The sequence below is a fragment of the Branchiostoma belcheri genome, unplaced genomic scaffold, assembly GCF_001625305.1.
Source record: "Branchiostoma belcheri isolate BF01 breed outbred unplaced genomic scaffold, Haploidv18h27 scaffold14, whole genome shotgun sequence".
In the NCBI taxonomy this organism is placed as follows: Eukaryota; Metazoa; Chordata; class Leptocardii; order Amphioxiformes; family Branchiostomatidae; genus Branchiostoma; species Branchiostoma belcheri.
The window spans coordinates 2,252,425-2,274,572 of NW_017802824.1; the positions used below are offsets into that span (position 1 = coordinate 2,252,425).

Genomic DNA, 22,148 nt, shown 5'->3' on the forward strand with positions numbered 1-22,148 from the left:
CCTGTCTCCGACTATAATACCCCTCAGGTCACGTGATCATGGGATGATGCAACCTCAGCAGCCACGGCCCACCTTTTTATGCATAATGCTTAATGGCAGGAAAAATGTGCCGTACCCGTTACATAGGCAAACCATATGTACGCTTAAACAACCCGAAGCAGGTATAGAATTGCTCATATACAGATATTTAGCCGTTTTTATATATTTCTGTTTATCTGAATGTGCCCAGGTGTCAAGAAACGTATTCAAGGCAGAAAAGAAGGGGCATACTGGGAGGAATTACGTAATCTTAAGCACAACTTTCCTCCCACTAAGGGAGAGGATTTCCTTTGTTAGCGATCAGCTGATAGCGGGGGCCGCTGCCAGCTGATCACTCGCCTCACTTTCCGACGGAAAGCCCGGGTCGCTGTTGCCTCTCCCCAGGACGCTGTGGCCAACGGCCGGCGGACCGAAGGATGCAGAGAAACTCCAGCTCCCGTAAAAACATCTACCACTAGCAGCGCCTCTCAACAGTCACCGTAAGTGTATTGTGAATGCGTTTATTTTTTCGGCGTTGTTTTTTTTTCTGCTCGCTTTCTTTTATCGCCAGGGCACGCCGGTGCGCTAGCTATCTTGTTTGTTAGCAGAGTCTCCGGTTTCTGTCAGCAAACCGTGACTAAAGGTTGCATCATACGGCGTGTAAGCTGAAAGCACCGTGCTTTAAAACATGCTGCTAGCTGCGCCGCAGTCCTTCAATTCGTTTTGCATGACTCCTCGAGTAGAATTCAGTTTCACATGAGAATTAAGAACGTTTCTTTAAGAGGTCACGAGAGGACCTCTCATTGTTCCTTAGATCTTGCATATATGGCAGTGAGGTCCCTCTCAAAACAGGAAACAACATCTTGTGAGCCTATGCATAGTACATCTACATATCATATAAATGGCCATAGATGTGTAGCGATCTAAATATTACTTTGCGTCCATTTTAAAGACTTTTACGGGCTGAAAATGATGATGGGCCATGCAATGTACTATAGCTTTATGATTCACAGAAACCGTTAAAAATCGGCTGTCAGAAAACTTTTTGTGACAAATATTTGAGTCTTGTAGAAAAAAACAACAACATGTTATGTTGCCATAGACTACATATCGTCCCTGTTGCATCAGTGTGTGAGATTCTGGTACGTACCACGTAGTTTGGCTCCCGAGTAGTACGATGTGTTCAACTGCACGCGATTTTTCAGAACTGGCCTTGGAACAGAGGGAGGCGCATACATAATCTGTTTACGTGACCCATTTTTTTCCTCAGTACGACCCCAGGGATTAGGGATAGAAGGAGTCCTGTCAAATGGTAAATTCTTCATGGCGGAAAATAATGGATAATTTGAACGGTCGTCCTGGGAGTGGGGAGAATTTGTACACGCTGGTTGGACCAGTATGTATGATAGATGCGATTGTTGTTTGTGCCGTGCTCACTTTTTTTTAAAATGTAGAAGGTACCACTACTCTTCCCTTCGCGGGGGTTAGGGTTGTTTTTATCGCTTTCTGGCTTGATGCTCTGAGACGAAGGCAAGCGGATTGTGAGATATTGGACAATGGTAAGGAATGGAAAAGAACGTATTGAACTGACCGGTCGTTTACAAAAAAATTCAGTGACAAAAGAGAAACCCCGATAAAAAAGCCTAAAAACACGCTAAAAATACCCCCAAAACCCAAACCTCTGCTTGGAGAGTAGTCGTATCGTACTATAGCAAGTCGTGTTGTGTAAATATACCTTTATAGCTGGTGGTTTGAATAGATCTAGACTTTTGCGGGTGTTCCTGCTTGGACCCTTTCGGTTACGGTAAACATATGCGTTGCAATATTAATACTCAAGAGCGCGTTGGAGTTGGTTTTGACTCTGGCAAAAACAGTAATAAAACTCTCCATAGCTATGTTTAGGATTATTGGACGGTGATTACAGCTAATCGGGCCAGGTGGCCTGTACTTGCCCGGGCATGACTCACTCACGTCACGGAAGAGTAGTTCTCTCAAGTTACACCGGCTCTGTCCCTCACTTGTGCAATGCTGACTCGGCGCTTTCTTTCTGCATAGTATTTCAATGAGTTGCGTACACATTTTGTGTATTTCACATCGCTGAGAAACCTAGAAATCGAACATAAAACGTTTTCCTGACTTTTTGAGTTAGAATCGTTTCAGGGTAGGTAAAAACTAGACGATTGTCTAGAATGGTGATTTGACGGTTGCAAGGCAAGATATAAGGTAATAACTAAGAATTAATGCATTTTAGTACGACTTTTCAATGGGTATTTTCAAGAAGCTTTAGATATTGTCACAACATTGCTAAATGCCCACAGTTGGTCGCCTGTCAGTCGCAAGAGATGTTTATCGGTATTATACCGACCACAGGTAAGCACCGTGGAAAACCACTGCTGCTGTCTTTGGTTTCCGTCACAGTTTTGACAGACGTTGCCTGGCTGTTGTTATTCAAACACAGGACCTTGGTCTGCCCTAGGCTATCTTTCCATTCATTCCTCTTCACCTGACATGAATTCCGTATTGGGGAACAGTTAATTACAGTGGTTCAAATTGGTACAAGGAACAATTTTTGCCAAAGCGACAAATTTTGCAACAATGCCGCTTTGTAGTCAGTCGTGAAGAAAAATGGGATAATATATGGATTGAGTCATGTTGATTTAATGTGCATATTTAAGGTTTCTTTCATGATTTAAGAAAAGCGCTGACATTTTGCTGAAGTGAACAACTTCTTGTCGGGTTTGGATTCTGTAAGGCTTTTTATCATACCATTTAATCCTTTTTTCATAGTACTTTCGTTAAAGCTAATCATAAAAACAAAATGTTTGTTGAATTTTTGGAATTTTTTTTTTATCTTATCGTTCATCCCCATCCCTAGTTTTTCATTGGACTGGCCGAAATGTTCCGTACGCTGTTTTCGCGAAAACAACCCGCTCCCTGGAGCCTCCAGGCAAATAGCCAATCCTGACCGCGGAGACGTCATGCGCTATTTTTAGACGCTGTTGCTAGGGCCTCGGTGGGCGTTGGAGGAAGGCAGCTCGCGCATTGGCCGAGGGAGGATCTGCCCATATTTACTAGTAAACCTTCAACGTTTGAAGAGCATCCACATCCGTGCGTTTAGTATATTGACTATCAAATAGTGGGCTAGTTATAAAACGTCTTCTGTTTTTGCAATTACATAATATGAATCTAGAATTTGAAATATCTGTTCCTCTTTTTTTCTTCACTCATCGTATATGGAAAACCAGAGAGCTAATGCCTTCTTATAAGATCTCATAAGCCAAAATCGACATGCATTTAAGCTTGTCTTCGCCGTGCAATGGAAAAATATGAATACCTGTTTATTGATCTGTTTTCGCAGAAAATTCATGTCACCGTCACGCAAGCATTTATTTAGCCTATCACCATGACGACACATCATGAATATCATTTAGCTGAGGGGCAAATCGTTCCCGCAAAGCATCATGGGTATTTCTCCTTTTGCCGGATCCCCCTAGTAACAACTTAAACAAGGCTAATTTGTGGGTTTCAGGCCAAAAGGGGATAAAAAAAGCACGTAAAACAAAACGGCTGTTTGGCGGACGCATCAAATCCCCTGGCGAGCCCACTCCATAATGATAACAGCAGGTGTCGTGTACTCTTATCATTTAATCCGAGTGACCAGCTGGCTTGATGATCCTCCCCTGGCCTGGATTTGCTGGACACTTGTTTTTCTTTGGACGGAGCGCCAAGGACATAATATCCTTGGGATCACGCAGTATATTCGAAACGAAAGCCAGCGTACCTAATCCGTTATTTCTCTACTTCAATGAACTGGGCTATTTAAATAAATTCATCAACTGAAAAATTATTCTAATAGTACCTGGTCGAGAACATAGTGCACAACTGCAATTGTATTTTGTTTGTTATAAGGAGAAGAAAAAAGAAAATGACTTGAAAAAACACACAACAAATAAAGAAAAATAAGAATAATTTCAATAAAGACCACTAACGCTCATGACCGTTCTCGATAAATGTCCGTTTTTGCATGTTTTTCAAACCAGTACTAATAAAAGTTCACAAAAAAAAACAACCTTTTATTGAATCGGATTTCCATTCTAGATTTTCCTGTCATGCAATAGCCATATACCGTATAAACCCGTAGCGTAATATGCTATTAATCTCCAAGCAGAGGTTTGGGTTTTGGGTTATTTTTGGCGTGTTTTTAGGCTTTTTTATCGGGATTCTTTTTTGCACTGGATTTTTTGGGGGATGGGTAAAAAAGAAATTCCAGTGAAAAAAAAGAAAGCCCACTACAAGAAAGCCTAAAAATACGCAAAAATAACTCAAAACACAAACCTCTGCTTGGAGAGTAATGTGCTTTGTGGATTTCTTATTTTCAGTTATTAACCTATCGTTTTCTTTTTTACTGTTTTTCAGGCAACCTGATGCAAGAAATTCCAACAAGAACCACCGTCACCACTCCTTACAACTTCATCCTTGTTTCCGCGCGCTTTCTGTAGAGTCTTCTCTCATCTCCTTCGTTTGAAAGTACAAGAAGCCGCCCCCCTCCCCCCTCCAAGATGGCAGAGAAGAAGAAGTTGGATCATCACCAGCAGGTCCCGGATGGAGGGTACGGCTGGCTGGTGTGTTTCATGGCGTTCATCTCCCAAGGCGTTCTGTTCGGCATCCAGAACTGTTTCGCCATCACCTACTCCGCACTCACCGACAACTTTCCTGACGCTAACGCTTTCACCATAGGTGGGTACACTTCACTGCCTGCTTTTAATAAAGTCCGTGTCAAACTTTACAATTGTAACAGGTACAATGTATTGCAAGCTCTTCAGAAGTACTACATATGTACAGTAGGTAATATCTACTCTCACGTCTACAGTAATACAGTAGTTCTATGTATAACAAGTAAAATCTGAGATTTTATACCTCCGGGCTTTTTATTGTATATTTTTATAAAGGGTTTTAAACAAAGAATTTATCGAGACCGGACACCCCTCTGTGTGAGGGGTCATATACGTGGACCAGACCGAGAATAGCTTAAACACGCCAAAGGTCAACGGTCGCGACCACTTTCACGCTCAAAGGGATGTTTTGGGGCCACCAAAAAGGCACCATTATCACGCCCAAAAACACATTATACAATAAAAACAAAAAGAACGTGCATCATCTGCAGCCCAATAGCAAAACATATACCGAGTTCCAAAAGAATCCGTCCACCCAAACGCGAGAAACAGCTGCAAACATGAAAATCTAAATCTCTCACAAAACCCTTCCGCGGAAGGATGTCTCCTCCCCCGGAGGTAAAAACTAACACTATGCTATTTCGAAAAGGTGATATAATATGTATGGAACATGGCTTACATGATTAAATACTGGAGTTCTACATAACTACAGACTAGAGTGTAGATCAGTTGGATAGTCGGATATAGTATAATTTCTTTTAACTAAAGCGTTGGATATATATTGGCCTATGATATTATATCTGTATTTGTATAGCCGGTACAACCGCCTTTTGGCGTAACGCGCCAGCTTCACAGGCACGCGGCGCGGCGGCAGCTACCTACATTACACCGAACGACCTGTTACACCTATCTTTGGCTTTGCACGTCTATTAAACTAGGAGTTCTAGTGACGATGCCCCAACTGTACTTGATGTCAACGAGTTCCACTCTACGATAGTTCTTGGAAAATACGAGTTTTTGAACACCTCAATTCTTGGTTGATAACTCTGATATTTGAAGGCATGAACTTGCAAGGGGAGAAAAGCAAGAATGGTGATAGCCTTCTCAATTGATTTCGTTTCAATATCTTTCGGCATCACCCAATGCAAGCCAGGTGCAAGTCAGTATACTACTAGTACCGTTATACATGTAGCTGGTTGGTAATACATAAACGACCTAAACTGATGATGCATATTCTACGCGAAATTCCCCGAGTCCCTAGATGTTAATACACTATGCGGTATTTCGGTCGGAGCACGAGAGACTGTTAGTCTCCACCAGACTCCTTTGCAGGCTGGATAAATAGTAGAAATCGGCCTAAAAGGGGATTTAATCGGCCAGAGGAGTTGGCCGGCCAGAGAGGGTCCATTTGCCGATTTCTACTATTTATTCAGCCTGCAAAGGAGTCTGGTGGAGACTAGAGTTTGAACAAAAAATCTCCAGTCGGGTCACTGACCTGTCTGTTCCTACTGACCTTACCCTGCCACCAGTCTTGTTGACCGAAGTGTTTAGTCCACACACCTGGCCCTTTATTGCACCCCTTCAGATAACATGATAGACTGGACACACACTGATAAGCATATTTGCCACGAGAAGTAATAAAACGGCCAAAACAACCGCATGTTACCCACACAAAAGAGTTGCTAGGGTAGAGGTATAGTCTGTTGTTACGTCCTTGAAAAACAGCTGGGACCTTGCGTGTCCAGCCTAGCAATGAGCATAGCAATGAACAGTAGTAAAGGCGTTACGCAAACATGCAAAACACGCACTCTATCTCGTTCGAACATGCACTTGAAGAACCACACTCTTTGATGCTCTCTTTGGCTCTTAGGCTTTGGCGTATTTTTAATAACAGGCTTTTTTTATCGGGCTTTCTTTTTTTGCAATGGTATCTTTTTTACGCCAACACCAAACACCAAAAAAGACCGATAAAAAAGCCTAAAAACACGCCAAAATTAAGCCTAAGCCCCAAGCCTCTGCTTGGATAGTTACTCTTTGATTGAGCATATCTGAAACACGTTATGCTTCATGTTTCACGTTAACTGGGGTACGTGGCAGTCAGCCAAACCACTACGGTTGCCTCTGTCAACGCTAATGCGGGCATGATAGGCGTAAGGTAAATCTCTTGTGGTTTTGCGGTTAGTGCTGGTATTCAGGGTTTCCCCGTGCACAAGTACTAATTCTTGCCGCTGGCTAGCCTCCGTAGCAGGCTTATAGAACTGTGGGTTTGGTGGTCTTCGGCTGTTTTCTGATTAGCCCAGTTCTAAACGGGGTTAATTCAACCAGGCCGGCTATGTTGTCTATATGCAATCAGAAAATAGCACATAAAAGCTCCCAAAGACCCTGAAGACCCCCAAAACCCCCAGTTTCTGGCATGCTATGAAGGCTAGCCGCTGGCCATTCATACATATGGATTCCCTCATTATAATTGGCGGTTCTCAAAGGTATTCCAACTCCCCATAGATCACACAAAAATTGTAATTAATTCATCCCCAAAGTACCCTCCGAAATCACCCATTGTTTTTTGCCCAATCCCTCACCCAGTCCTTCTTTGTAATGGTTTAATTTGAAATTCGGTCTAGCGCATAACTTCTGTCTTGCTAGCAGCGCGTATATTTGAACACATGTGTGGAAGACCTTGTATTCTTCTTGATATGTTGGGCCCTGGTTTGCAAGTAGCCTCTGGTACCAGACTAGCAAGAATAAGCAACGTGAGTTCCAAAAACACTAAAAGTTAGCTAAATATGGAGAATTATTGGCCAGGGGAGTTTAGCTAGAATTCATTTGCCTACTTCCAGAGGGAAAGAAACTCTAATGTTGGACCCACTCCCCTGGCCAGTCAAACCATATTTTTGCCGAATTCTACCATGCTAACCCCTTAGTTTGCAAACGTGTGGCTGGGCCAACGTTACGGAATCTGGTAACCTTCAAAGACTCTTCTCGTTTTCTGACAGTAAAAAAAATGGCCAAAACTGTCATACATTCTAGACCAATTTCATCCAGACTAGTCAACCACTGTCTCTGTGTGTATTTGTCATTTATTTAACAATGCCAACAGTGTTAAGTAATGAAAGAGCTGGCCACAGTACAGTCTACGCTACTCAAAATTCCGTCAACTGCGATAAATTACTTAGCCTAAAATTTGAATTGAAGTGAACTGATATGATTTTCTTTCTTTAAACTAACCAATACACCGAAAGCGCTGGCGAATTCTTTTTCTACATTGCGCGAGTTTGCGACCTTTAAAAAATGGGTCTTAGCTTAGGTAACCGCACTCATTGAACGAAACAAATAAATACCCGACCGTTGGTAGAACAAGCAGGTAGTGTTTACCGAGGGCCCCACACTGTCAACAACCCGCCTGCACACCTGCATTCCTCCGGCTTTTGACACACCCTTACCCAGAGATATGTGGGGGGACAATAAAGACATCTTTGCTTTTCATTTATTACGTCGTGCCATCTGGCGGCAGGTCTTGTGCCCGGTGTGGACACACTGTCTGGAAGTCGTGTACCATGGACAAGGTCGCAAACTGTTCCTGACACACCTCGTAATTGAAAAATTGGGTTATATATAACGTCTACTTGAGGGTTTTAGAGTGGGATGAACTTCTTGACAGGCAGTTTTATCACGACTTGCCTTCTGTGTGAAGGTATATTGGATAGAAGGCTGTCCCGTACGCCCTTCCTGTATATGTAACGTCTACTCAAGGGCCTTAGAGTGGGATGAACTTTTTGACAGGGAGTTTTATCAGGAGTTCCCTTCTGTGGGAAGGTATATTAGGCCACAGCAAGTAATTTTTGCGGATGACATCAGCGCGCATTGATTTTCGCCTGATTTTGGAAAAAAAATACAGGAAATTCTGTTGCCTTATGACAGTGTTCAACATGCCGAAAATGGGTAAATATGTCTGTTGCCATGCCGGAACTTGGATGACAGATATATGTGAAGAGAGGACACAAGACAAGGCTCTGATTTAATGTTTTGTCTTTTACTTTTACTTTGTTGCAGTGTTGCGTTTCATTCCGTTACATTTTTGATATTGCCGTTGAATTAAAAAATCTTGTCTAACAAGGTTTATGATCTCAAAATTTGAAAATATAGAAATCTTGTTTTTTTGGCCCGCCTTGTGTTTTTTTTTCGCCCTGTCGCATTATGAGTTTGAAGTCTGCGGAGGATGTCATCCATAAAATTTACTTGCTGTCGCCTTAGATAGAAGGCTGTCCCGTACGCCCTTCCTGGGGCTGTAATCTCAAGTAAAGCCCTTTAATGCGTGTAGAACGCCCGGTTTCCCGCACATGCACGCTGCGAACGATGGGGTTTGACTGAGACGGTGAGTCTCTTGACCGCCAGACGTCAATGTCATGTTCAAGCTGCAGGCTTTAACTCCCTATCGCACTGTAACACAAATATCACCGCACAGGCTACCAAACATGTGTGGAAAATCCCCCCGTCTGAACTGAAGTACCTCCTAAGGTCCAAATGACTTCGTAGTTTACATTCTCCGTTGAAACGTTTCAGGGCATGGAACCTAATACCAGCCCAGAAGAGTACAAGAAATAGTCATGCCTTCAAGTACCAGAGTTATCAACCAAGGATTGAGGTGTTCAAGAATTCATTCTTTCCTAGAACTATCGCAGAGTGGAAATCGCTGTCACCGAGTACAGTAGGGGCATTATCATTAGATAGCTTTAAACAATGTTAAGAGATAGATGTTAGGTGTAACAAGTCGTTCGGTGTAATGTAGCTGCGAAGCTGTTGCGTTATGCGGAAGGGTGGTTATACCGGCTATGCAGATACAGAATCTGCAAAGGTGTTTTTTTTTTGTGAAAAAAAAAACTTCATGACTTAAATGAATTGATTGAATAACACAATGCTTACTACAACAGAGGCCTAGTATGTTTCTGTTGTGTAAAATGGCCTAAGAGAATAAAACTTAATTTTAATAACCGGTCGATATTTGTTTTATATTTCATAACTCATTTTATGTACGTTTTAAAAATATATTCAAGAAAAACAGACAAACATGGCATGATTATATTATTAAAACTTTATTGCACGACAATTGCACGTGGTACAAAAATGTATGGCATGTAAAGTAAAAAAAAAAATGTATTGAAAAGGACCAAAAAGTAACGCGTGCAACCACAAAACAGAAACAGAAAATCAGGAACCAATGGTCTATGCCGTTCACAAGGTAACATGATAAGAGCAATGAGAAATGCTATCAGTCACAAAATAACAAAAAGAAGTAACTAACCGGGCTTATTCTGTTTTATTTTTTACAGCATGGATCGGGTCTCTGAACTGGGGAATGTTCTACATGGCCAGTCCTTTCGCCGGTATCTTCGTGGACAAGATCGGCTGCCGCAAAACCGCCTTCCTCGGCGGCATCATCTGCTGTGTCGGCATGATCTCAGGGTCCTTCGTCCCCCGCATAGAGTACCTGTACCTCACCTACGGTCTCATCGTAGGTACCGGGATCGGTCTAGCCTACGTCCCCTCCCTCATCATTCTAGGACACTACTTCAGAAGACACTTGGGCGTCACGAGCGGGATAGTCACCATGGGAAGTAGCGTCTTCACAGCGCTACTCCCCTTCGGTTTAAAACCCGCCCTGCTACATCTGGGTCTACCCAACACGTTCAGGATCATGGGGGGACTGTTCTTCCTGGTGTGTCTGTGCGCTCTCAGCTACCGGCAGGTCCTGCACAGAGACGCCAACCACAACACCACGGACCAGTGCAATAAGACCAGCGCCATGCTGAAGGAGGAGGAGGCGGAGGGAGAGCAGCAGAATCCGCCCAAGAGGAACAAGGTGCACGCCATCCTGACCAAGATCGTCAACGTCCGCATCTGGAAGAACAAGACGTACGTCATGTGGTGTGGAGGTGTCTTCGTGGCGCTTCTCACGTACTTCGTACCGATGGTCTTTTTGGTGAGTACCGGGACTTAAGAACTGTGATGTCTAATGCTTTTGTTATGTCTAAATGCTGAGATCACATTTCCAAACCGTGGTCCGACCGGACAGTCTTATGGAACGAAAAGTATGATATAAAAGACAACAAAACACAGAAAAGTTCTGAATAACAATCATGGGCACCATTTCTGTATATTCTTGATATGAATTGTTAATTTTTCGTTCATACAAACAGCCGGCCGGGCCCCGGTTTGGAAATGTGACCTAAGCATTCGAGTTGTCATGTCTAAAGAGTACTCAAGTTTACCTATGTTTTCTTAGCATTGTTAACAGACATACGGACTTTCTAACCCGCTTGTCTATGAATGTCTATGAAGAGAGTCGAACAAAATACTTGCAGGCCTTCAACGCTTGTAATCCATGAAAAGGGCACAAGTTTATGATCCTCTTTCTACTAAAGAGTACTCAAGTTTAAGTATGTTTTCTTAGCATTGTATACAAGCATAATGGTCTTTTTCGCCCAATTGCCCGAATGTCTATGAAGAGAGCCGAACAGACCATTGGCAGGGTATAACACGTGTAATCTCCTGAAAGGGCACGAGTTCCGAGGCCTGGATCATGGAGTCAATAGACTAAACTGTTGATGAAGTACTCATCCCGGTAAAAGCCTCGAGTAGAACCAAATCTCAGCTTCAAGTCTTACTGAGGGGTACTTCTGTGTGAAGCTGTCACGCAGACGATATTACTTATTAGGCCACACCGACTTAATTTTATGGATGCCATCCGCGCGCGCATGAATTTTCGGCCGTTTCAAAAAAAAAGTTTTCAACCATACTGTAAATCGCCAAAAAACAGTTACTCAAGCAACTTAACTGGATATGATTTTGAAAATGTCAGACGTTTCAGCTAGTATCCACTAGCTTTCGTCAGTGACTGAGAGCTAGTTTTCAAAATCATATCCAGTTGCTTGAGTAACTGTTTTTTGGCATATCGTATTACCTGGATGTCTAACCTTCATCGACGCATACTGTAAATCGTACAAAACAGTTGCAAAATGAGCAAATATATACCGTAAGTTAAAAAAAAACATTGGAAAACGATACCAATGTCAAATAGAATGCCAAAATCAAACGAAAAAACACGAAAATGTAAAGAAATGAATTTGAAGGGCATTTGTTCAACCTTCAAAACTACGTTGATTTCATAATGAAAGAAACTTTTTTTTGGCCACACCTTTTTTTATTCGCATGCTCGGATCAGTTTTGGAGTTCCCAGAGGACGTCATCCATATAATCAAATAAACATGGCCTAATATGTGTCTCACGCCTCGGATTTGCGGCAGACGTTCTCCTGTTAATGAGGGCTCCGTTTTCTGGCGGGGATTTCTAAGGTTAACCTTGGCCATCCTGTCTTTGTGTTTATTCACGTCTGAGGTATTAGGCCGTCTAGGGCGCTCTAAAAAGTTGTTCTTACTTACTGCTCTTTCGTGTGCTGTTATTGGTCAAAACGGCGAGGGCACGTAGCGTAGTGTGACTGTAGGAATCCCCCTCTGCGCGACTGTAGGAGTTACGGGGCTAGTCCAAAGCTTTGGTGGATGATTTTAGGTGGCAGTCTGTTCTCACATACTGTTTTCATTTGTGAGGACGTCGTGTTTTTATAAACATCTGTGGAACCGATCATCGTAATCTACTTGAACCTCTAAAATTTGAGATGGAATTTTACTAGTACATTAAGGCACCCGAAGTAATAATGGCAGTATAACTGGATTTTCAAAGTCAATTTGCTGGTCATTCTTTTAAATCAACCCTGTCCCATAGCATAATGATATCGGTGAGTCAAACATTCGATGTCGCTGACGGAAAGCGGTTGCAGGTTTCGTATCGTAGTTTGGTTCTAGCTATTTATTGGTGGTAGCCCAAAATAAAGGGACTTCCTCATGTAGTTTGCTTGTAGGCTATTTCAAATGAAAAAAATTGATGAGAATGTCAGGCAGATTTCGTAATCCAGAATATTTTTATTATTTTTACGATTTGGCCTGACAGAAACCTTTTTCCACTCTTTTATCTTTATTTCTTTTATTCCAATATTTATCACAAGACATGGTGACGGTACACTCAAGTTTTTTTTTCAATTTATTTTCATGCCGCCACCAATGCAGAGACCAAACGCATGAACGGACAATAAACAATAGACATACATACTCATTTTCACCTGCTTTAAGTGAGGAAAGTCGTGTAAATTTTGAGTGCCTTTCCCCATGGCAAAAGATCGGTTGCATGGCAGAATTCGAACTCGGGACCTCTTGGTTCCGAGCCCAACGCTCTTTTATTGTAGCCTCCACCAGGCCTTTCTACGGGAATACGGATCGTAGAATTCGGCAAAAAAAGACAGTAAAATTGGCCAAGGGAGTTCGGCCGCGGGCAGGTAGTTTCTTTCCCTCCTGCGCGGCCAGTCAAACCTACAAGGTATCACCAGCGTAGTTAGTCTGGTAGAGACTACTTTTATTGCATGTAATCACTAATGACTTCACGTCGGTCTTCCTCCGTAGGTGAAGCACAGCGAGCAGATTTTCCCCAAGGCGGACGCTCACATCCTGGTCACGTGCCTGGGAGCAGCCTCGGGAGTCGGTCGGCTCGTCTTCGGCAAGATTTCGGACCTCCCGAGTATCGGCAGGATACGTCTGCAGCAGGTCGGACTCTTCCTGATGGGTAAGACACAAACCCTGTGTTTGTTTGTTTGTTTGTCTGTCTGTTTATTTGTTTAGGATCTCCATTAGTGTGCACTTTCACACTATTCATCCTGGAGTCCGTAGTGAATCATCAGATTGTAGTATTTGGACCATCGCACGTACTCTTTTTCGAAAGGTGTGGTGGGTTCTTAACGTGCGTGGGAGTCCGATCGATCAAATTAATACAAAATTTGACAACGGAAAATACTAAAATTATACAACAGAAATAACAGAAGACTAACATGAACCTAACTCAAAATTACAGTAATAATCAAAATAATAGAAATAAATTATACAAGGAGTTATACAACAAAATATATATTTGATTGACATAGAAATTAATAACGCAACTCAAAGTCATTGTGGGAGAGGTCAGAGCTAATGAAATATAATAGAAAATCAAAATACAATTTATACTGGAGGTAATGAAACAAGATAGAATTTGATACTAGTAACATATGAGACCAAAGTTGAAATCACTTGACAACTTGACATCCAATCTCCTGTTCCTTTCAGGTGTATCATCACTTCTGGTTCCCCTGTGTTCGGTGTTCCCTGCTCTCATCGTCATGGCGGTCTGCCTAGGACTGTTTGACGGAGCCCTCATGGCCACCCTCGGGCCAGCCTCCATCGACCTGGTGGGCCCCAGGGACGCGTCCCAGGCCCTCGGCTTCACCCTAGGTCTCGCCTGTCTGCCTCTCATGGCAGGAATGCCCATTGCCGGTATGTACATGTATGCCCTCTTCCTGCCTCGTTTAGTGTATCTTGACTGTATGATGATGTATTTATCAAATCTCCAAGCAGATCTTTTGTGGCTACAAAGACAGTATCAAATTGACCAGGCTGTATCCATCTTGACAGGCAGTTAACATTTGCCAACCGAAATTTGGCTGTCGAAAAAGAAGATTTTAGTACAAAAAAGACGCACAGAACACGTCAAAGAAGCCTAAACCTCTGCATGGACATTAGTATTTATCACTTTTTTATATTTATGCTGTTATCAGCAAAGATTCAGCATATTATCTCGCCAGTATTGCTAGTACAGACTAGAGAAGTAACATTTGCAAAGCAAATGCATAATGTTTACCTTCGGACATGGTCTGCCATGTTAATTTTTACTCACACACATTCACATACATGTACTGCTAGTATATGGTGACAGGAACAGAGCAGACCATGAAATTGCAACATTATGTAGCCCAACACCAGTCACCATGGTGACAGACGTCAACAAATCATGTCATTGGCCAGGTCAGAGGTTAGTGTTTGGAACAGAAGAGGAAGAAACTGAGTAAAAACAATATATTTTCCTTCGGTAAACATAAATATGTATTAAAAGCGTTTTCTCTCATGGAGATTGACGACTTGTGTTTTTATTACGTCTCCAGGCCAGATCTATGACATGACCCTGTCCTACAATGGTGCGTACTACTTCGGAGGTGTCCCCCTGATCCTGAGCGCCGTCATCATGCACTTCGTGGCCAGGCGACAGAACGCAGAGGCTGCGGCTGAGTTGGCGGTAAGTATTTGTTTCCTATTTATGGTTAAAGCTAGCCTCTACCAGGCTTCGGAAGGCGACTGGAAAGATGGAGTAGAAATTGGCCAAATAGATAGATAACGTACCGGACAGTTGGTCTACTAGAGAGTGTAGTTGCACCAAACTGTACTCTCAAGCGGGCCAACTCCCCTGGCATGTTATCTCTCAATTTGGCCAATTTCTACTCGATATTTCCAGCCGCCTCCCGAAGCCTGGTAGAGGCTAGGTTAAAGCTGCTGGGCCGGAGACTTTGTACGTGTATGTGTTTGTACGTGTATTTTGTGTGTTGGATGTATCATGTAGCACATATCCACATGCAGTTCTACAAATGGATGACTTGTTACAGTTTGGAACCTCGCAAAACTTTTTTTATCCCTTTGCCAAATAAAAATATAACTGTTCTCCAACTCTAAAAGAATTTGGCTCACTGAAATTCTTGACCGAATCTCTTCATCAGCTATTTGACCCATTGCAAGTGCTGTAGACACGCGATTTTTTTCCGCACGCGTGACGTCACCACTGGGTCAAAGTTCGTTGGAAGTCGGTACCGACCCCCGGCATTTTTTTAAAGTTGGAGAACGGTTAAATGTTCGTTATGTAATTTACCAACTCAGATGAACTTTCATGCTGATCACTTTGCTTGTTAGTATCTAACGTTAATCTGCTTCTTTTTGTTGGTCTGTTTGGTTTGTTTTTGTTTATTGATTATTTATTGTTTATTGCTCTCAACAGATCGAAGCTGATGAGGAGGACGGGAAATTCCTGACCCCCAAGCGGCATCTCCCGAAGCTGAACTCGGCTCTGTCCAACAGCCTGGTGTGGCTGCCACAAGACGACAGGATGGAAGTCGTCGACGTTGTGTCCGTGGTGTGATGTCGTCACGTCACGATGTCGTCACGTCACGTCACGTCAGTCTGTGTCGTCAGTGTCCCTCCAACATGGCCGTTCCCATCCTGCATCGCGCGAACACCATTGCACCGCAATGCAGCATGGGAAGCAGGTCGCCCCTGTTTTCATCTGTTTGGTTTCTAATCGTTACATATCTTGACACTATTTTAGATGGCCATATATAATATATTACACATTTCACAAGGTTCTGTAGAAATGTTGGATTGTAATAGTATATAGTGACTCGTTCAAATTGTATCAAAGTTTCATTTTAACCTGTTTGTTAAACATATCCAACACAAAGTTATATGCTAATGAATGCGATGTCATTCCATCTGTCAAAGGTCTGTGACCTCTTTCTTGAAGGAAAGTCTGATGTAAGCATGAGATTTCTATATTTTTGGAACGTTTCACTTGTGTTCCAATTGATTTTGCCTGTCGGAACAAATTGTTAAGTTTTCGGACCTGGAATCGCTAGAACACATTTGTTTTAAAATGATTTTTGATGAAAAATTGACACCTTTAAATACTAAAAAATGAAATAAAATGTGCACATTCAAACGAAACCTCCTGATTATGACGCCAGGACTGTACAGGTCCTCGTGGTCCAGATTCTGTGACACGAGAAGATTATTGGACAGGTGGAATTCACTCACTTGTGAAGTTTAAATCGTTTTATGATGTTACCATTGTACTAGTGGTAGTCACATTGCTAGACCTGTTTGAATAGCCTCTAACAGGCTTCAGAAGCGGCTAGAAAGTAGCCAGCTGCAGGTATCCAGTCTATCGTGGTTGGGATAGGTCTTCGATCGGGGCTCTAATGTTTTCCCCCGTCCAGTTCAACAGAACGCCCGGTAGGAGTGTTCTGTCTGTAAGAGTTTTGCACGCACGAAGTGATACTCGTCCTGCAAAATCTACCGGGGAACCTTGCTGAGTCGGGCGGGGAAGAGCTTCTGCAGCCCCGAAGAGAACATGCCCCAACCACGATAGACCGGATACTAGGTTACTGGAAATAGTAGACACTGGTAAAATTGCACTCCTTTAGCGGACAAACGTCTCTGTTACGGTATCTGTCTGTTTAGCTAATTTCTAGCCTTACCTGTAACCAGTCACTTCTGAAGCCTGGTAGAGGCTTCTGTTTGAAAACCTATTGACCAAAACTACAGTAATTTGCCAGTTCTAACAAAGTAAGGAACATATGAATATAGATGGGATGTATTGGCACAGATATTTGATGATATTTACATTTGTTCTGTTCCTAAGATGATATGATGTTACTTTGTTTATATATATAATCGTTGTGTAATACGTTTCTGGAGTACACAAACATGTTTAATACGTAGATATGATCTCAGGAGCGGTAACAAGGGTCATTTTGTGGAGGATACAGAGGGACTAAAAATTACTAGTCTCCACCAGGTTTTCCTAGGCGGTTGGGATGGTAGAATTCTGTAAAAATAGGGTCCGACTGGCCAGGAGAGTGGGTACCGTTAGGGTTTCATTTCCCCCTCGTAGGAAGGGCAAATGAACTAAACGTTAATTAACTGCCTTGGCCAATTGTAGAACGATCCTGAAGCCCCACCCACATAGAAATGCAGCCACTCTCTCATTGGTCGAACCAATAATTGCGCTTCTCTCATTGGTTGAACCTCTAATTGTGATGGACAGTCAAAATAGGTCTTTTCTCCCTTTTTGGCTGAATTTTACTGTCTTTGAACCCGTGGTGTTAGCCTGGTGGAGACTAGAAAAATACAACTCTTCAATAACATTGTATATTTGAACTTTTTTCACACTTTTTTTCACCATGGTGCTACATTTCTTGGTGTTCTTACAAAAAAGACACTTTTCTTTAATAGTTTAATTAAGTTATAATGGGGTCTAATTTGGTTAATGAGGAATTTGTGTATATTGATAAAGGTGTTGTTGAGGCCATATGGGGATTGCACTTTTTTGTGACTAAGTAACATACGGTTACTTAGGAACTGTTTATCACATATTAAATGTTTAGAAAATAAAACTATGTAATGTTAACTTTAATTGTCTGGAAACAAAAGTGTTGTTTTATCGAATGTTAATAAGCAATGATCGCCCGGAGCGATATACTAAAGAAACTTGTTGTTTCACTGCCTTCAGTAATAATAAGCCATCGTCATTTTGTAAGAAATACTTGTTTTTAAGTATTCTTGTGCAGATTTTACTTCACTGACGATATGAAGTTTTTTTTTTGTTTCTTATGCACAATTGTTCTATGTGTAAATGTTGATACGATTTATATGAAGAATACAATGTTTTAACTGAAAACATTTGCGTCTTTGTTGGATTCCTACTTCCAGAATTGATTATTTTATAGCCTCCATAGCACGCCAAAAACTGGATGTTTTGGGGGTCTTTGGGAGCTTTTATGTGCTATTTTCTGATTGAATATAGGCAACATAGCCGGCCTGGTTGAATTACCCCCGATAGAACTGGGCTAATCAGAAAACAGCCGAAGACCACCAAACCCCCAGTTCTATAAGCCTGCTACGGAGGCTAATTATTTTACAACTTATGGGGATTGAACCCAATCACTGAACGACATGGCTTAGGGGGTGGTAAAGGTATAATGTTAGAGAAATAATGCCAAAAAATGAGCTAAAACGTCCCAAATGTACATCTCTTTTAAAGACCATCCTCAAAACACACACACACACACACACACACACACACACACAAACACACACACACACACACACACATACACACACACAAATCGGGCATAAAGATATACACAACAAAGCTCTCAAATTCCTTCAATACTTTTTATTTAAAATCTCCCCAGAATATCTGTACCGTATTATGTACATTAGAATTTTCTATCCACCACTATATACACGCCCATCATATTTAGAAAACCTATATAATATTGATATAGCACCATACACACATGAAATTTCGATCGCAACAAGGTTAAAAATTGCACAAACTTGCGACACAAATAAGCACAAAGTATTGTTCTGAATAAAAAAAAGAAAGCACATAAGAACGTGCAACATTGCAGCCTTTTTTGCAATTCTTCAAATCTGTCTTCTCATGAGGTATTCTGAGGTACATTGACAACTCAGTACGTAGTTAGATTTAGATTGACCCTATTCATAAGATGTTATACAGTAAGGCCAAAGTACACCAATTCTAATAAAAAGTTTATTTACACGGATCATAATTAGAAAACGTTTTTACTGAACAGTGCACCATTCCATATTTCTAAAATTGTATAAAAACTATACCGAAGATATCCTGTCATAGATGACTTCATAGTCGTCCCCGGAAGATGTAATAAGCACATATTTGGCATGCTCGCCGTGTCCCTTCTTATTATTATTGTAACCCTTCACTGAGTAGGTTCCGCCGTATTCTTCAATGGAGCTCAGCGGTGTCTTCTCGCTATCTGCCGTCTGCAGGTGCAAAACAAGCACAAAACGTGGAATTACGCATTCGCCTTGGCTCTAGACACTTCTTAAATGGACTTTCAATAACAGCAAGGAGAGAATACTAATACTAATATATAAAACTCGTTCAGAGTACGGCCTGTAGTCATACACATAGTTTTGTCATAGTGTAGTCAAGAATAGACTAGTATTATTGTATTGATTACCTTAGCATTGTTGCATTGTACCCTGTACTGTTGTTGAGCATATCCATAGTCATTCAGGCCCCATTCTCACTAGGATAGAATTGTCCGGATCGGAGCCGGATCGAGCCGGATCAAAGCGAATCTATTAGACTCGATCCGGACAATTTTATCCTATTGGGAATGGGGCCATATAGTTCATTTTACAACACTGCCGAACTCCCTCCAACCGGGTTAGGAGTAGGCCAGGACTCGTGAGTAAGGACGTCTGTGGTTGGCTGGTGGTGAGGTATCAGAATTGAAAAAAAAGAAGAGAAAAGTTACCGTTGTCATGTCCAGTTCTGACTGGTTGTCCTTAGGAATGAGGAATAGTATGCAGGCCCCGAGAATCATGGGACCCCCTGCGAAGAAGTACGTTCCCTGGTAGGACAGCTGTGCGTCATAGATGAACCCTGAAACACACAGAAACGTTCAGCGATTTCAAAAAGGCCATCCACCAGTTGTACATAAGTTAAGCTGTATATATTAAGTTAAGTCATGATCGTGTTGTTTAACCTGTATATAATTTGTGATGGTTATGTATGTTCATACTCTTTTGTTGTCAGTATGTCCATATGTTTTATATGTTTTGAACCCTGGAAGATTAGGACTTCGTGGACTAAAGGGTATCGAAATAAACGAATAAACGAATTTCAGGGCAGCAAAACAAACATAATTGTACAAGTTTAAAGTTAAAACTTTTGTCTAGACACAAAAGATAATTCTCAGCTAGAGATTTCGACCAGTAAATGTGGCCTTCTTCAATAGACTGATTCAGTGAGACTTGTCACGTGTCTTCTGTGAACTGTGATGTCAACACTGGGTCAAAGGTATCCGCCACTATCCGGTAAACAATGTCTGCCCCCGTCACGGTAAAAAAGGCCTCTTTCACTCCTCTCAGGAAGTGATGTTTGCCCAGTGTTGACGTCATACTACAGAGAAGCCACGTGACGAGTCTCACTGGGTCAGTCTATTCAAGAAGACCAGAGTGAAACAAAAGTTTTAACTTCAAACATATAACTACCAACACAGATGGACTTTCATGCAGTAAAGCACTGTACAAGTAGTGCCTTCAGTCATGAAGACCACACACACACACACACACACACACACACACACAGAGAGAGAGAGAGAGAGAGAGAGAGAGAGAGAGAGACAGACACACAGACAGACACACAGACAGACAGACAGACACACACAGACACTAACACACACTAACACCCCAAAATTACCTCCGTACCCGGACGTAACAAGTTTTAAAGTCTTACATACCGTGGCCGACAAGTACACGCCTGCGTCGCCTGCACAAACACCCTGACGCAGGCGTGTACCTTTAGGCCACAGTACTTACCAGCTAGCGGCATGCCGATGATTAGCGGAATGGCGCAGACCCCGTAGTTGAAGCCGATGGCCTGTGACGCGTCCCTCCGCCCGAACATGTCGTACACGATGGCGCCTATCAGGCTGATGTACGCCCCGTCAAAGAAACCGATGACGACAGTAAGGGTAGCGAGTGCCGCAAAATGGGTGGCGACGGGAACTAACGTGCTGCAGAGTCCTGCCAAGAGTTGGGCATGGGATTGATTAGATTTAGGTGGCAAGATGGTCTTCTTGATGACTCATAATCTGAATATTCTGAGTTCCAATCCCTGGCGCCAGGCTCCGCTGTCGTGGCACTGGGAAAGGCAGTTCTACATCTATTTCCCCACTTCACTCATGTGAAAATAAGTATACCTCGCTTCGATTACGTCCTCTCGGATAGGACGTAAAGAAAGAGGTTTCGTTGTACTCTTTACGTAGCATGTTTTGGACCATTTTAAACATTTAAGTATGAAATGATGACGAAAAAATTTGCGTGCTAAGAAATGCCACTAAATTTCAGTAACGGTCAGATTTCTCTCTTGCATTGGATGCGCACGCTTTTAATACAAAGGACCAAAAGTTGTGCGCAGAGAAAGGGCAATGTGTTCAAATAAAAGCGAGGGCTGTATTAACAGCGAACTGGGATGAACACAGTCCCTTTACTGAGCACAGCTCCTTCGCTGAACAAAGAAGTTCGCTGTTGAATACAACCCTTTCGCTGTTGAAAATAGCCCCTTCGCTGAGAACACCTGTTGTGCCTGTTCATTCTTTTAAAACAAAGGCAGTGGAGTACTAGTACCTGACACGAAGAAGGCCATCTGATGTAGTCTGACTCTCCTGACGGTGGGGAAGTCTCCGATCCTCCCCCAGAACATGCGGCCGGCCCAGGAGGACGCCCCGATACACGTCACCAGCACCTCGTGGTTGTATGTCGGCAGGATCAGGGACGCATGCTTCACCTGGCGGGAAACAGACAAGATATATCACTTGACACTGTAAGGATTTTGGACACTGATCAAGTCTATTTTCTGAGAGGAGTGAAGGAGGTTATATACATCAGGTCCCATCACCCTTCACCGAACCGCGACGGGGGCCGACATCGTCTACCAGATACCTTTGACTCAGCGTTGACGTCACACTTCAAAGAAGCCACGTGAAAGTGGGTCAGTCTACTGAGGAAGACCAGAGTGATTGGTCGAAAGCTCTAGATGCGAGAACTTTTTGTGTTGGATCTAAAGTTTTAACTGTAAACAAGATATGTTTAAAGTTAAAACTTTTGATCGAACACAAAGTACGTTCTCACCCAGAGCTTTCGACCAGTCACTCTGGTCTTCCTC

At 42.4% G+C, this 22,148-nt stretch overlaps 2 protein-coding genes across 2 annotated transcripts in view; one reads left to right on the top strand and one right to left on the bottom strand.

The window, feature by feature from the left end:
* The first annotated feature begins 352 nt into the window (after nucleotides 1-352).
* Nucleotides 353-16,972, top strand: LOC109464612 (monocarboxylate transporter 10-like). The gene is made up of 7 exons (XM_019761623.1): nucleotides 353-518; nucleotides 4,435-4,755; nucleotides 10,019-10,668; nucleotides 13,199-13,358; nucleotides 13,895-14,101; nucleotides 14,767-14,897; nucleotides 15,648-16,972. Exons 2-7 carry the CDS (start codon nucleotides 4,578-4,580, stop codon nucleotides 15,786-15,788), a joined length of 1,467 nt encoding a protein of 488 aa, XP_019617182.1. The 5' UTR covers nucleotides 353-518; nucleotides 4,435-4,577; the 3' UTR covers nucleotides 15,789-16,972.
* Nucleotides 16,973-19,023: 2,051 nt separating this feature from the next.
* The window catches only part of LOC109464623 (monocarboxylate transporter 10-like), an 8,730-nt gene continuing 5,605 nt past the window's right edge, over nucleotides 19,024-22,148 (bottom strand). Inside the window, exons 4-7 of the mRNA XM_019761635.1 lie at nucleotides 21,611-21,770; nucleotides 20,801-21,007; nucleotides 19,735-19,862; nucleotides 19,024-19,234 (exon numbers count right to left, since the gene is read on the bottom strand). Of these exons, the coding sequence (XP_019617194.1) occupies nucleotides 19,061-19,234; nucleotides 19,735-19,862; nucleotides 20,801-21,007; nucleotides 21,611-21,770 (669 nt within the window). The 3' untranslated portion in view covers nucleotides 19,024-19,060. The remainder of the gene's footprint in view (nucleotides 19,235-19,734; nucleotides 19,863-20,800; nucleotides 21,008-21,610; nucleotides 21,771-22,148) is intronic.

What these genes read in the sequence shown, in the direction of transcription:
- LOC109464612 (XM_019761623.1), top strand. Translation starts at nt 4,578, where the DNA reads ATGGCAGAGAAGAAGAAGTTGGATCATCACCAGCAGGTCCCGGATGGA. An exon ending in CGCTAACGCTTTCACCATAG is followed by an intron (nt 4,756 to 10,018) that starts GTGGGTACACTT and finishes TATTTTTTACAG; the next exon opens with CATGGATCGGGTCTCTGAAC. An exon ending in GGCAGGAATGCCCATTGCCG is followed by an intron (nt 14,102 to 14,766) that starts GTATGTACATGT and finishes TTACGTCTCCAG; the next exon opens with GCCAGATCTATGACATGACC.